This window comes from Aethina tumida, chromosome 2 (assembly GCF_024364675.1).
Source record: "Aethina tumida isolate Nest 87 chromosome 2, icAetTumi1.1, whole genome shotgun sequence".
NCBI lineage: Eukaryota > Metazoa > Arthropoda > Insecta > Coleoptera > Nitidulidae > Aethina > Aethina tumida.
In genome coordinates, this window is record NC_065436.1 from 26,759,309 (window position 1) to 26,773,477 (window position 14,169).

The following is a 14,169-nucleotide window of genomic DNA, read 5'->3' on the forward strand; positions in this document are numbered from 1 at the left end:
ATAAAAGACAAATAAAGAAAACAAGCTCCTTTATTTTATTAAATGTCGTTTAGCACAGCAAATAAATACCATATAAAATATGTACGTATGTTAATATAACTGTTTTTTTTAATTATTGATGAAAGACTTTTACATTATTTTATAATATATTAAATATTATTAACAAAGAAAGATAGTATAGAACAGTAGTGCGCAATACTAATTATAATAATTGCTCATTTGTGCCAAAAGACTCTTTTGCTCCCTTCAATATATTGCTGTAAGTATATTGTTCGCCAACTTGCTTACAGAAAAGTTCGTTTTAAAATTGTTGACACGAAAAGTATTCTAAAACCTTCTAATGCCTACATCCTCATTATCTATTGTATATTTTATTTTATTTAATCTTTTACGTTTTTGTGCTGCATCTTTAAGGAATTATGTGTACTAATTTGGAACAATACGGTTTTAATTTTAGACTTTGTATTGGCAGAATTGGTTAAAAAAATTTAAGGTACAAAATGGTAGAGGCACTTTTTATACTGTAATAAACACAGCACGTGTTAATCTTAATCTTAAAGTACCTAAATTGAAAATATTTATTGGAACTGATAATCAAATATATATTTTTATATATTTAATTTAATGTAACTAATAATAAGATTAGTATATTCATTTCTCAACTCTATTTCCTGACAATCCTTTTTTTACTATTTTAAAGGTACTGTATGTATTATACTTTCATCTAGTGGCTAAATTAATTGAACATTGATCAAAATATTAGTAACTCATAATGTTATACACGTTTCTGTAAGCAAATCACTTTTATCTTCATTCTGAAGTGATCTAGCAGAGATCTATCACAGAGACATCAGAATAAAAGTTGTATGTTCGTACACACGGTCGTCGTGTATTTATTAAATATAGTATATCATGGGAGTACGATTGATAGGACTACATTTAAAAAGTGCAACTATAAGAAATCTTAGTAACAAGAAACAGTTAAAATTTATAGTATAAAAATTGTTCAGTCTCTTATTCAAAGCCTTTTCAAGCTTCCTCAAACTAGAGAGATCAGCTTTTCATGTTTTTATCTTATTATTAGTATTATTATTAATATTTATATTATAGTTTTGATGAATATTCATGGACGAGATTATTTACAAAATTTTTAAATTGATTTTATATAATATGTAACGAATTAACAACAGATATGTTGCACCATTTCAAAAAGTTATACACATACATCAATATGATGAAAATCATTAAAACTGATACAATTTAACACTTGTTTAACTTTTGAATGTGGCGCAACAATAACAACTAATTAATAATGAAATCAGACCCTGTCACAAAATTTAGGGTACTGCTTCGACGAAAACAAAATGTGCAACAATAACGATAATGCGTACAATTGAGCATCAAACTAATTCGATTTTCATGTATCAATAAAGCTTTAATATATTTAAAATCACCCTTAAAATATTGCGATCAATAACTTAACTTTACATTTATGATTGTTCGATGTTTAGAATATATTTTGTCGTTATTTTCGTTTTATATTATTCAGTACATTATTTATACAGGATGTGGAACACATTTCAATCAACCAAAATTAAATCAAAGCCAATTAGGTTGATTAAAATTTGTCTCCGGCAATTTTAAAACCACATTTAATCCGAATGACCGTTACCGGCGACCACCACCTTCTTCCTGGAGTGCTCGTCGCTTTGAAGGAGGTAATCGCCGCGTTTGTACTTGTTGCGTCTGTTCTTAGCCGAAGAGTTAGTCTGTAGCTTTCCAATGCTGCTGCTCTTCCTTATTTCCACTTTGGGTGCCTTCGACGAAGCCAGAAGTGGTGAAGTAGCCCTCGGGGAGTCCTCGCCGCTGTCCAAGCTGTCCGATGGACTCACCGTACGTTCGCGACGCTTCAAGCTTAATTCAAGTCTTCTCAGAAATCTGGAATCACTTCTGTTTAATGCTTTAAAATATTTGTGGTTAGATCGTTAAGTTTTACCTAATTTGATGGCTGATGGCTCGAAGTCTGCTGATTTTCTGGTATTTAGTGTTATTGTGGGGTTTTGGCAACATCACGGTATTTGCATCCTGCAATACAATGTTATTAAACTCAAATTTAATGTTTTTATTATTATTAACACAACGTTGAAGGCACATAGTTTATATTACAGTAGCAAAAGCAGTCCTAGCAATGACTAAATTGCAATTGTACGTCACTACATCGTGGGTTACGACTTGTTTTCTGGGGTCTGGGGCTATGATATCGACAATGAAAATTTCGAGAATGGAAGCATTGCCATTTTGAAACAAACATCAAACATCGATTAGAACATAATACCGACAATGAAAATGATCGACTAATGTAATATGATTGAAAGGGCTACGTTTCAACTCGTGCAATTAGTATTATAAGAAATCTAAGTTAAAATTATTGTGATATTATCTCTAATAAAAAATGTAAAAATTTATAAGTGCTATTTTTACAGCAATTGCATCTAAAAGTCACAAAATATAACAAATAAATATGAGTTTTAGATACATACTGTTTTCATTGTTACCCTAGACGTTGTAATTAGAAAAATATTATAATTTAAGAGTCATGCGAATTAGTTGTATCAAAGATATACACAAGAAACAATGTGGCACATGGTAATGGATTTTCAGGGTATTTTGTTGTAACTGAGTTAAACGCCGACGTTTTCATTGTCAATATTCCGAACTACATCAGAAAGAGAAGTATTAGAGTGTGGTCAGTACTCCATCTAGACATGCAAAATAGGTACGGGGCAAAAACAAATTTACAATTTTCAACAGACTGCAAACGACACTTACATCGCACGTCTCTTCTCCGGACGCCTCGTGTGACTTTTGACATTTTTCGTCTAGCCAGTTCACGGGCGACGACCATCGAATTGTGTCCGGGCTGGGACTGGACGACGACAGTCTTATTTCCCGGGCCGAATTAATACTGTCAGAACTGGAGGACGAACTAACTACCTGGGAGCGCACGATGCGCCTCTTAGGACTAAGCTTCCTAGGAGCCGGTACTTTATAGTAAGACTCTTTGGTGGGAACGTCTAAGTGATTATGTAATGGCAATGGCTGAAGTGGTTTGGTGGGACTTGGGGTTTTGCAATTTCGTAGCAGTTTCTTATCCCGCTTTCTACTAGTCTTTTTGTGTTGAGAAACAGTGGTGACATTTACCTTATCTGAACTAGGGAAGTCGTAGAGACCGTCCGAATCGGTAAACGGCAGCAGATCTTTGTTGCGACCGTAGAACTGCGGCGAGAACCTAGATACTCCCGTCGTCCTGTCGCTCAGCGGGCTCTCACTTCGCGAGCTCATCGGACTTAAGTGTTTCTCGCAACCGGGTGATTCACATTGTACTACAATCGAAGGCAGCTGCAGCGAATTTTTACCGCCCGCAGGTGGCGGCATCAACCGGTCTATCGTGTCATCTAAACTCACGCACTTCCCCACTCGCGGCACGGGACTCAGCACCGGAATGTCAATCAGCATTTTAACTGATGGTTCCGTTTCGCTAATGAATACTTCCAGCTCCTTGGCACTTTTGACCTCTCCGTCATCTATCTTTTCATCTATGTGATCCGTACCAATCCCTTCATCGTTGCTCTCTAACAGCGGATCATCCGAAAGCGTTTCCGAATCCGATCTTCCCCTTCGTTGATCCTCCGTCTTATTAATAGTATTACAATCCGAATTGTTGTTGGTCGTTTTTAACACCGGTGTCAATGACGTCCTTCTATGCGATCCCCCTGAACCCGGATCTTCCATCTCGGAAGGACACAAAGGGTTGCTCGATCCACATCTACTAGGACCTGGACTTGCCATCGAACTGTACCCTGACGAACTCAAATTGCTCTCTGAAGCGTTGTGGTCGCCTCTAGCCACCATTGAAAATGGACTGAGGTACGACATACCTACGGGTGCTACCCCCAAATGTCCCGCCGCTTTAACCGCAGGCGACATAGATTCCGCATCGGATTCCGCCTCGCTCATGTTACAGGTGATCGTAATCATAGGTGGGGCGCACGGTAGGTCCAAGGAGGTCGGCTTCTCGAAATCCTTAAACATCTTTCTTGCCTGTTTCGGAGTGGGAAACTGGAAGCAAGTCTCTTTATGGGAACGGGGTGGCGGTGATCCGGGGAATAGGGCGGATGGTGTGATTGTGTGTGTGGGCGACGGTGTCTGAATGGTTAATGTTGGTATGACCAACGGCGGCGGCTGAACCATTATCTTGATCTCGTCGTGACTGGAGGAGTCAGAAGTCTGGCCCAGCGGAGGCGGTCGGTTCTAAATAAAAAAAAACGATTATTAGACATGAAGCATTAGATTTGAACTTAGCCTGTTGTAAATCAAAGTGGAACCAAAGGTTAAAGTAAAGGAGAGAAGAAAAAGAAGTAGGCGAAGCCAAAGGGTTCCTGTGCTGTCTGTTATCTACTTCTATCTTCTTTTATGCATTTTTAAGTCTTTTCACCTTTAGTCGAAAATTGAGGAAACTGTGGGTTACCTTAGTTCTGTAAAGAGCACTTTGTTGCATGGCGGCAGCCTCTTCGAGTATGAGTCCGTCCTCAGCTTGGGGATCGATGGCAATGTCTGTGCACCTAATTTCGTCGTCGTCCATGTCGCTGCAACTGATCGATATATTGGGCAGTTCAACGGAGATTTTATCGTCGCTTAGCTCGGCATCTTCTAGCGAAGATGAGGCCGTACTCCTCCTCATGATAGGAGTGAGAGCGGGAGATGGCATTGGGGAGGGTAGTGGAGTGGGTAGCTCCCTGATCGGAGAAAGGCACTTATTGATTGTGCTTGGTATCTCTAACAGTATGGTGGGTGGATGCAGCAAGTTGCCGCTATTGGGCGTCTTGTGCGCGCTGAGCGTATCTAGAACGGGTACTTCGATAGAGTTTTGCGCAGCGTGCCGGTGCATTATCGGGCTTTCCGGCGCGCCGCTCGAGAACGACACCGGCGTCGGGATTGAGGAGGTTGAGGATTCGTCGTCGCCTACGATGTCGTCTTGGGGACTAGAGGCGGTTGGCGTCGTGGAGGGCGACACCCTTAGAGAAGAGGGCAGGTTCGCGCCGGCTGAAGTCGACGAGAAATTGCGGAACATTGCCAATATGGAATCGGCACTGGCCGGCTTCTCACGCCCATTAGGCAGGCGGTTATTACGCCTCGTGCTAAGGAGATCTGAAATACTAGAGCTGAACACCGATATCGCTAAATCAGAGCTAGTGAGCGAATCACTACCTTGATTGCTGGAGGTGCTGTTCGGGGACCTTGTGTCTACGCTGGGCGAGGGAGGAGTACTCGACGGCCTAGCGAACATACAGCCCAACTTGTTCGTTTGCATTATGCCCAGCTCTATGTCCGATCCAGAACTCATTTCGGCAGAAACCTTGTTTAGCAATCGGGCGAACGTTACTTTTTTCTCTAACTTTGGATCGTTCAGCGCTGATTGTACAGGATCTGATTCGGTAAAATCTGTCTCTGCCACCGTTATCGATATGCGGTCTGCTCTATCTGGGCCCTCTTTGGGCGATCTTTCCGTCATCTGGATCAGTTCACCCAGGCTTACTTTCCTCGATCCCTGTTTGTTGCCTGGCGAGATCAATTGTTGCAGTATCTGTTTCTTTTCTGCAACGTTTTTCTTTGTGGGCGTCGAGTTATTACGTTTCTTTTTTGGAGATGGCGTACCTAAATAATATCATATAATAGATTAAGGCGTATATCAAACGATCTTTGTACAAATAAGACCGCATTGTACTATTGTATAAAGCAATCCAGCTCAAGGCTTGTTAAACATCTGTGTTGTTTAATTTTTAACTACGTTTTCGGCAATATCGGTATCCGTTTGAATTTTGAAATGGCAAGTTAAGATAGTGATTTCAGGCGAGAATCTAAAACAGACTGTAATTAGTTCTTGGACGTCACAAGTTTTTTTACATGCATTCCCTAGTTTTGAAAATGTTTCACTTCTTTCCTTTTCTGACTCTATAGAAACAGAATAACAAAAACTACATTAAGTACTTCAAGTCAACTTTAAGATGAAAACTGGTGATGTCAACTATCTTAGCAATGCATGTAGCTACTGTACTGGAATGAATTGTTTTAAATTATTATTCTAGCAAAAAATGAAACATTTTCTTCACTTCTTAGTTATGACAACATTTATGTGACGTGTTGTGCCTGTATGAATTAAACAACACAGTGTGTATCTAAATGACATTTGCATTGTATGTACACATCGTTGTTTTGTGCCGTTTTATGTACAATAGCGGTTGGTGCGACCAAAAAATAATTGGGTACGAGAACATATACTGTGCAACCTACCAGCCACACGCAATAGAGTGAAGGATAAGGGGCATTCAGGGATACGGAAACAGACAGTAGAGCAGCAATTTCTCAAGACTGATGGGCCAAAGTGGTCGAGCTTGGTCTCTTGTTTTATGGAGTTTTTTTTATTTAATACTAGAAAATTGATTCTCAATTATAACTTAAATTGACATACATATACACTGGTATAATTTAAAGGAGAATACTTGAAATATTCATAATTACAATTAAGAAATTAAGTATTATTATCACAAATTAAGCATTGTTAGTATATTCTGATTTGATAATAAGTGAGAAGTATTTGATGATTTAATACAAAATTCAATAAAGGCAACTAATTAATGTAATTTAAGACCTTCTCGCATCACTTGGCAGAACGAGTGTCCAATCGTCAGAGGAAAGAAGCTGAGACAGTAAGAAACAGTAAGAGAGTCAGTCAACAGTCCAATAGAAAAATAGTCAATAACAATAATAAAAAACGGAAGAAAAAGTAATCTGTGGTTTGACAATTACAGCTCAGGCACCGGGCCTTACGTCTCGGGGGAGGTTTTAACAGATCGTCCAGACTGAACGTTCTGGCGGTGGCGGGCACGAGACCGCCGCCGGCGTGTGGACTGGTCAGGCTGAGGATGGACGGCTTGCGGATACCGAGGCGGCCGAACAACGAACGGGGCGCTCCCGGACCTGGACTGGGGGCACAAGTGCTGGCCGTCGTCGAAGCCTGACCGCTGCCGCCGCCACCCGCGGCTGCAGACGCCGCCGCCAACTGTTCGCGCACCGACGCGCTCCTCAACGACGACACTGAAACACCCAAACCAAACTTCAATCAAAATTGAGATGACACTGCGTTTAATAAAAATAAAACTATGTAATTACTAAACCACTACACAGCAATCCAAGAACACAAGTTTTAACCAGCATTATGGACATGAGAATTGTTGCAACCACTAATAAACATTATAAAATTAAGTGGTCAGGTAAATTCATATTAAAGCAAAAACGTTTAATTGTTGCTATATATATAGCAGTGCTTTTTTAACTTTAATATGAGTTTAGTGAAATATCTATAATTTCAAAATAAATTTTGATATGGTTATGCATAATCTGACACTACTCAATATCTTTGTACTCATTGAAAAATTATTACCGTATTTCCTTTTTCTTCACCTACAACCTGAATCAACCTAACAAAAGTGAAGGAGTTAAGAAGATAAATTTGATCATTAATCTAAATAATAAAATTAATATACAATTCCTCCCATTTATTAAACATAAAATAAATAGAACAAACTGAGTCGAAAGTCAAAGTTCACCTGTAACAACTAAATAAATAAAATAATCCCAACAACAGAACTTAATAATATCATATAAAGCAAATAAATAACTTGTTTTCTGCTCTGAAAACTGAGTGGCTACATAAAATTAACTCCATTCCGTTTCTCTTACGTGCAAATGTGTTTCTGACTTTCCAAGTGCGAAACTTTTCTCCGGCGATCGAGTTCCGAGAAGTTTTAATATGGGAAAACAGGCAAGTTGGATTTGCAGTTTTGTTGCATGTTGAAAGGAATATATTGTGAGGGGTGGGATTTATCCCCTAGAAATTTTCCGTTAGTCGGCTTTTGTTTGTAAGTTTAATGGTAAAACTTAAACTTGCCCAGATATTATCGTGCTCTGTTTATAGATTTATAATTTTAAAAATATTTTTAAAATATAAACTATATTTTAAACTGTTATTACGGTCCCCTTATTTTAATTATTGTAAAACAAAGTTGGTTGTTGTTTGTGCCAACCAATTATCAAAATCATGAAGTGAATAATTTGGTAACGATTGGCAATTACCTTTAACAAATTGGGCAGATGTTCACAGTCAAAATAATTACCATATAATTATTAATTGGCTTTTCAATTAACACAAACATTAATTATCTTTCAATATTAATTACAAGTAATTACAAGCCTGGTAATACTAGATAATAAACAATGCTTTTAGGACTGTAATTTTAACAGGTGTTCATAAATAAATAACATAACTACATGAACATGATTTGAGGTACTATTTTACTGATGGAATTTATAAGCACAACATCACATTTACATATTGATCCAATAGTAAATATATAACCAACAACCCTGCTTTTTATTCCAGACAGACATCCTTACGATTTTACCAATATTAATAAATATGCCAAATAAAACTAGGAACATATAAAACTAAGCATTGACTTACTGGTGCTCCTGTTGCGGTCGTTATCCTCAGCGAGCAACTTCTCTATTTTCTCTGGGAAATGCCTCTTGGCGCACCAGACCAGTCCAATCACGGCCATCACGAAAAACACCGTCATCAGACCCAACCAGAACGGTTCATGCAGCATTCGTTCACTCAACGGCTGCAATAAATACAAAAATCTTTATCTCAAAAAAGGTTTGGAATAGCCAAAGGGTCAAAGGCAACACCATTCATGTGATGACCCGGAAATGCACAGCTATGAGCTATTTATAAATTGGATTTATTTGAATACAATTTATAAATTCCTCTTGGCAGACAATCCGTCCTCCTTACCTTATAAGGGATATGTAAGATTCTCTTTTCGCATTTCGATCCTTCCCACCAAGCGTGGCATTTACACTGAAATCCGTCTCCCCTTTCCACACAAGTACCCCGACTTTCGCAAGGATTGCCTTCGCAAGGCTTGCGTTTTTGCTCGCACGTCGGACCGACGTAACCCGCTTTGCAGTGACATTTGTAGCTGGTGTTGGTCAGTTCGCAAGTGCCAAACACGCACGGCTCCAGTTCGCATCGGGTCAAAGCGCAGAAAATGCCTTTTAACAAACCACATTGAAAAATTAGAGAAATTTTCAAGTATAGACGCAATATATTCTAGACTGTAATAAACACAGTCCATTTGCAGGTCGTGTGAAACGTTTTCCACGTTGTTTAGCTGAATGGGCACACCGACCTCGTCGTTTAAAACTTACAGCCAGCCATCGTATGCTCTTACCTGTGTAATGGCCGAGACACTGGCAGAACTTATGCGCCTTCTTCGAGATACATTTCCCGTTGTTGAGACAGGGATTGGGGTCACAGCTCTCCACCCTTTCCTCCCTAAACTTTAGCAGCTTCGCTCTGTAACCGGCGTCCGGCAACACTTTCAGCGTTCCGTTCAGCGGAACGCCGAGTAGAGTGTTCCGTTGTCGCAAATGGATGGTGTTAAGGAAGGACTTGATGGCGATGGGGGCTGCCGGAATGACGGAATCCTGACGTTCGGTGTCGTAGCACAGGTTCCAGGACGTCCCGTTCGTGTCCGAGTAGTGGTCGTAGACTTCTATGAGGCCGTAGCCGTCCGAACAGTCTCTGAAACATGGGATCGTTGAACTTTGTTCAGATAGACGATTGCGTCTGGTTTACGGAGTGGCATCGAGGGAATAAATTCTTACATTAGTGTTTGGTCAATATGTCTAAATTTGTTCGACGGTCTTTAGGGAAATGTTAAAGCTACTGGAAAAGGAAACGTTCCACCCAACGTTTTATAAAAGGGGGTTATAAATGCGATTAAGTTCAACAAACAAATTAGTTAGTGTAGAACGCAAAATATGTTATGGACTTACTCAGTATCACTCATTTTAACATAGTGCAGTTCAAGCGAAATTGCATATCCCAGAGGAGCAGTAAAGTGCTGCAGAAAATCGACGTTAGCCGCCGGATTATCAGGATAATTCAGATGCAGGAGCAGCCCTGACGTGTAATTGGCCAGGCTAATCGTCCTCTCTTCGACAATGGGATTGGCGATCTTGTATGTGGCTTTGAAGCCGGTCCCGCGGGGATTATCGCCTGTTTGCAGTTTGAGTTGCAGCCGTTCCTCTGTGGATATGAACGTGCCTTCGGTCAGTAGGCCCTCGACGTCGAATGGTCTGAAAGCGGCTGTGTGTTTACTGAGGTTGATTTCAATGGTTGCTTCGTTGTTTTGTTTGGGAGCTAGGTCAAAATCTTCCGATGTTCGGCCCAAGTCCACCTCCTCAAATTGAAGCAACACTCTCTTTCCTGAAATTTATGGGATTCAATTACAATGGAAGTAAATAAATATAGTATAGTACAAATAAGTCTTGATTGATCTTGTTCAGACTTTTTGTAATTATATTAATAGAAAGAACATATATTTTTTTCTTTATTTGTGCGGGTGAGCTCTTATCATTATGAGTATACAAAACCCATTCCTTTCGTTTTGGAATTGAAAAATTCTTTGCTATCGTCATTCCTTTATAACATGATTAACTGACAGACACGTATTATTTCGTGTGCTTTTTCTGTGCGCCATACATGAACAAAAAGCGCCAAAACCACAATGCACCGACTAAACAAAGAAAATGGAAACAAAGAGGCGAACAGAGAAAACAACAACTCGCCTGCAGGAGCGAGGATAGTGACGGTGCAGTCGAGATGGGCGAGCAAAAAGTCGGGATAGTTGGGGCTGTGCAGAACGCCCTCCTTGGCCGTCAGAGTTTGCTGGGGACACGCGGACACGTCGACCGCCTGCCACCGTAACGAAAATCCGCTCCCAGATATCGAATAGTCGGAGTGAAATTTGATTTCGGCCTCGTTGCCCTCCGATACGAAATCGAACCGATGCATGTCGGTGTCGTGGCTGCCGCACCATTTCACCTGGAATGGAGAAAATGTTATTATTGGACTTTTTGCTTGGCTGGTAATTCAATCGATGTGCTGTTGACATTTGCAGAATTGATATAAATGGTGCTGGTATATACCTTTGTGCAATTTTTGACTAAATGTTTTTATCGTTTTAAAGCAATCAAGAAACCTTATCTTTCTCTTGAAAATTCACACTAACAATTACTATTGCTAAATGACTTACTGAATCGCTTGCTCCCCTTTCTTTCTTATTTACTGATCTTATCTCCACGTAGTCATACAAACATTCGAGTTGCGCTTCCACATCCAACTTTTGAAACTTGATTACCAGTCTGGTTCTATCCGGACCGACCACTTTTACGGAAAAATCCAAGTTATTGTAGTAATTCCCTGGATAATTAGGAGTCGTCAGCGTTCCCTCGGATCCGTTCAAGGTCTTGTTAAAGTTGATCCCCGTCCCTAACAACTGGTGCCTCCGCTTGCAAACGTAGCCTCCAATAGAATTACATTTCATGGGCTTCCAGTACAACCCGCTGGGCAGCATTGGGGTAGGCGATGGCGTCCACCTAATTCCCAGACACGACACATTCCTAACGTTCTTCTGCTGGTTTTTCTCTTGCGGTTTTTCACCGGGCAACCAACCGAAATAGTTCATCGACTGGCCGTCGATCCAATGGAACTCGTCACGGTTTTCGGTGGTGGCGCCAAGCCAATATAAGGCACTGGTACGATACTCCGGGTTCTTGCGGATGTTCGTTATGATGAATCGTTCCTCTTCCGGCGACTGGATTGAGGCTAGATTCGCTTTGAGGCCACGGCATATTTGCTGGGCCGTGTTCCAAGTTACTTCCGGATAGTTGACGATCAAGTAGCAGGAGTTGTTGAACATTATGAGGCGATCGTCGGCACATTGCATGGCTGAAAACAATTTATGCAGGATGTTTTATTGAGTTAAATGATTCTAATGATTTTCGACAGATTAAACATTGTGGAGGGACGAAAAATGGAAGAGTATTAACGTAGCCGGGCACAGAAATTTATCGCGGTCAGAGTCCATTGTCCCAGTTTTCACGGATTTTCCGCCTGGCTCTTGATATAAAACTAATCGTGTTTAATTTCGAGTTTAATGTTTCAAATTAAATTACGTTTAAATTCGCCCTCAAGCATATTCCGAAAGGATTGCGTGGAAAATGTTGGATTCTTTTGGTCGCATTTTCCACGAGTATTTTTTTATTACTCTACGTTTACAAACTATAAACTTGTTTTATTAATATTAATTGTAGTTTATGAGCTGTGTTGTTAGTTTTAGGTGGTTAAGCGTAAATATTTGATTGCGAGTCTACATTCTTTTTGCAACAAAATGTCTCAAAAGCTGCGCTTAAAATTAATTAAAATTAATAACTTGTTCAACTTTTAATTGTAAAAGATCTTGACGAAGTTTAAAACAGATTAACATAGTTAAGAAGTGGATAGAAACTTAATTCAAACAAATTTTGTTCGAAATATTATAATCCCATAAAATATTGTGAATGATGACGTCGTGATTCTATTTAAGAGCACAATAGTCAACCTATAAATCCACCTTAAGCTCGCCTCGGGGTGCGTTATTTCACTTTTGTGACTTTTCAAAGCAGAACCGCTGAGTTTTCCGAACGAAACTTCTTATTTGGCAAATCGGCTTTGGTCTTAAATCAGCTTAAACGCTGTTTGAGAAGGAAAAATGGCAGCATATTTGTGTTAAGGACATGGAAATTTTTCACGCCTTTTTTATATTGTCCCCATATTTGCAATTTAAAAATCCACCACATTTGATATAAAATTATCGTAAATTTAGTCAGAAATAGCGTCCTAATGGGTTACATTGGTAATATTACACTTTGAATGCTTTGTTTTAGTTTCTTTTATCGTTGTTTGTTTCTAAACCATTCCAGGAGTTGTGCTAAAGGGTAGAGTTACAAGTTGGTACATTTTCTTTTATTAAAGCTACCGTTGCACCTGCACCAGCAAATTACATAAGCTGACTCGAAAAAACCTCATCGTTAGCTAAATTGTATGGTTTTATGCTTTGTAAATCAAAGGAACAGCGTTTATGTGGCGCCCCCAGCTTCGTAATTTGTTTTACAAACTTGCCATGTTCAGAAAATGTGTTTGTTGTAATTATCCAGTGATTTATTTGCAACAGAATAAAATTCATGTCACAAGATGAAAGCCCAGGAGAAATATAAAATTTAGGACATTAAATTGAAATTAACAACAGACAATTTGCGAGGCCTCATTTAAATTTTTTGAATGAATAAGTACGTCTAGTATTTATAATAAGCTTATGCGACTTAATAAACTCCACAAAAGCAAAGCAATTAGGTTTTTAAGGGGGAAAACTTCCCGTCATTTATAAGGTTTTATTAATTTGCGCTTAGGCCCTTCCACCAGATCCCGTTGATAAACATAATCAAACTAATTAACCCCCATAATCATTAATATTAATTGATGGTATGAAAAAATACAACTTACCGTTTTCCATCGACACTCTGGCCTTAAAGCCACCGAAGTGATGCGAATAATCGGAACTGAATCGGAGCTTCAGTCTGGATCCGTCGCTGACGTACCTCAACAGCTTCAACTTCGAACTCCAATCGCCGCACAACCTACGCGTGGATCCCGACGAGTTTGATGTCGCATTCGACGACCGCTCCAGTATTTCCAGATAGTCGTAGCTGCATCTGGAACGGAATGATTTACGTTAGGACATTATTGACGGTAAACGGATGGACCTTTCCGATTCGGGATTGCATCGCACCATTCCAGATTCGATGCGGGAGCCGAAAATGGGATTGTCAAGGTGGGTGCTATGCTCTGTTTACGTTGTGAGTTATGGATCGGTTTGCGATTTCGTTGACTGGGTTTTGTTTCCAGATTGCCGGAGGTTCTGTGTGTAAATTACGTTATTATGATGGATTTACTTGTAATTTTTGGTTGAGTGCTTTGCATTCTGAGTAAATAACTTTATTTGCTTCTTTTCTTGTCTTCAAGATAGAAAATAAAATAAAATAATTTAGTTTCTCTACAGATAATAAAAGAGTCGCTTTAATTTTGTCGCGATAAAAATTGTTAATATTCTGGGTTTATTTTTTTATGTCATTGTTAACATGACATGTTTCGCAATTAAATAA

At 39.5% G+C, this 14,169-nt stretch overlaps 1 protein-coding gene across 1 annotated transcript in view; it reads right to left on the reverse strand.

Moving 5' to 3' along the window:
• Positions 1-12: 12 nt before the first annotated feature.
• Positions 13-14,169, reverse strand: part of LOC109599138 (uncharacterized) — a 128,881-nt gene continuing 114,724 nt past the window's right edge. Inside the window, exons 10-21 of the mRNA XM_049963570.1 lie at positions 13,511-13,719; positions 11,223-11,917; positions 10,756-11,011; positions 9,961-10,393; positions 9,354-9,706; positions 8,915-9,174; positions 8,582-8,741; positions 6,889-7,155; positions 4,529-5,715; positions 2,830-4,311; positions 1,997-2,085; positions 13-1,938 (exon numbers count right to left, since the gene is read on the reverse strand). Of these exons, the coding sequence (XP_049819527.1) occupies positions 1,653-1,938; positions 1,997-2,085; positions 2,830-4,311; positions 4,529-5,715; positions 6,889-7,155; positions 8,582-8,741; positions 8,915-9,174; positions 9,354-9,706; positions 9,961-10,393; positions 10,756-11,011; positions 11,223-11,917; positions 13,511-13,719 (5,677 nt within the window). The 3' untranslated portion in view covers positions 13-1,652. The remainder of the gene's footprint in view (positions 1,939-1,996; positions 2,086-2,829; positions 4,312-4,528; positions 5,716-6,888; positions 7,156-8,581; positions 8,742-8,914; positions 9,175-9,353; positions 9,707-9,960; positions 10,394-10,755; positions 11,012-11,222; positions 11,918-13,510; positions 13,720-14,169) is intronic.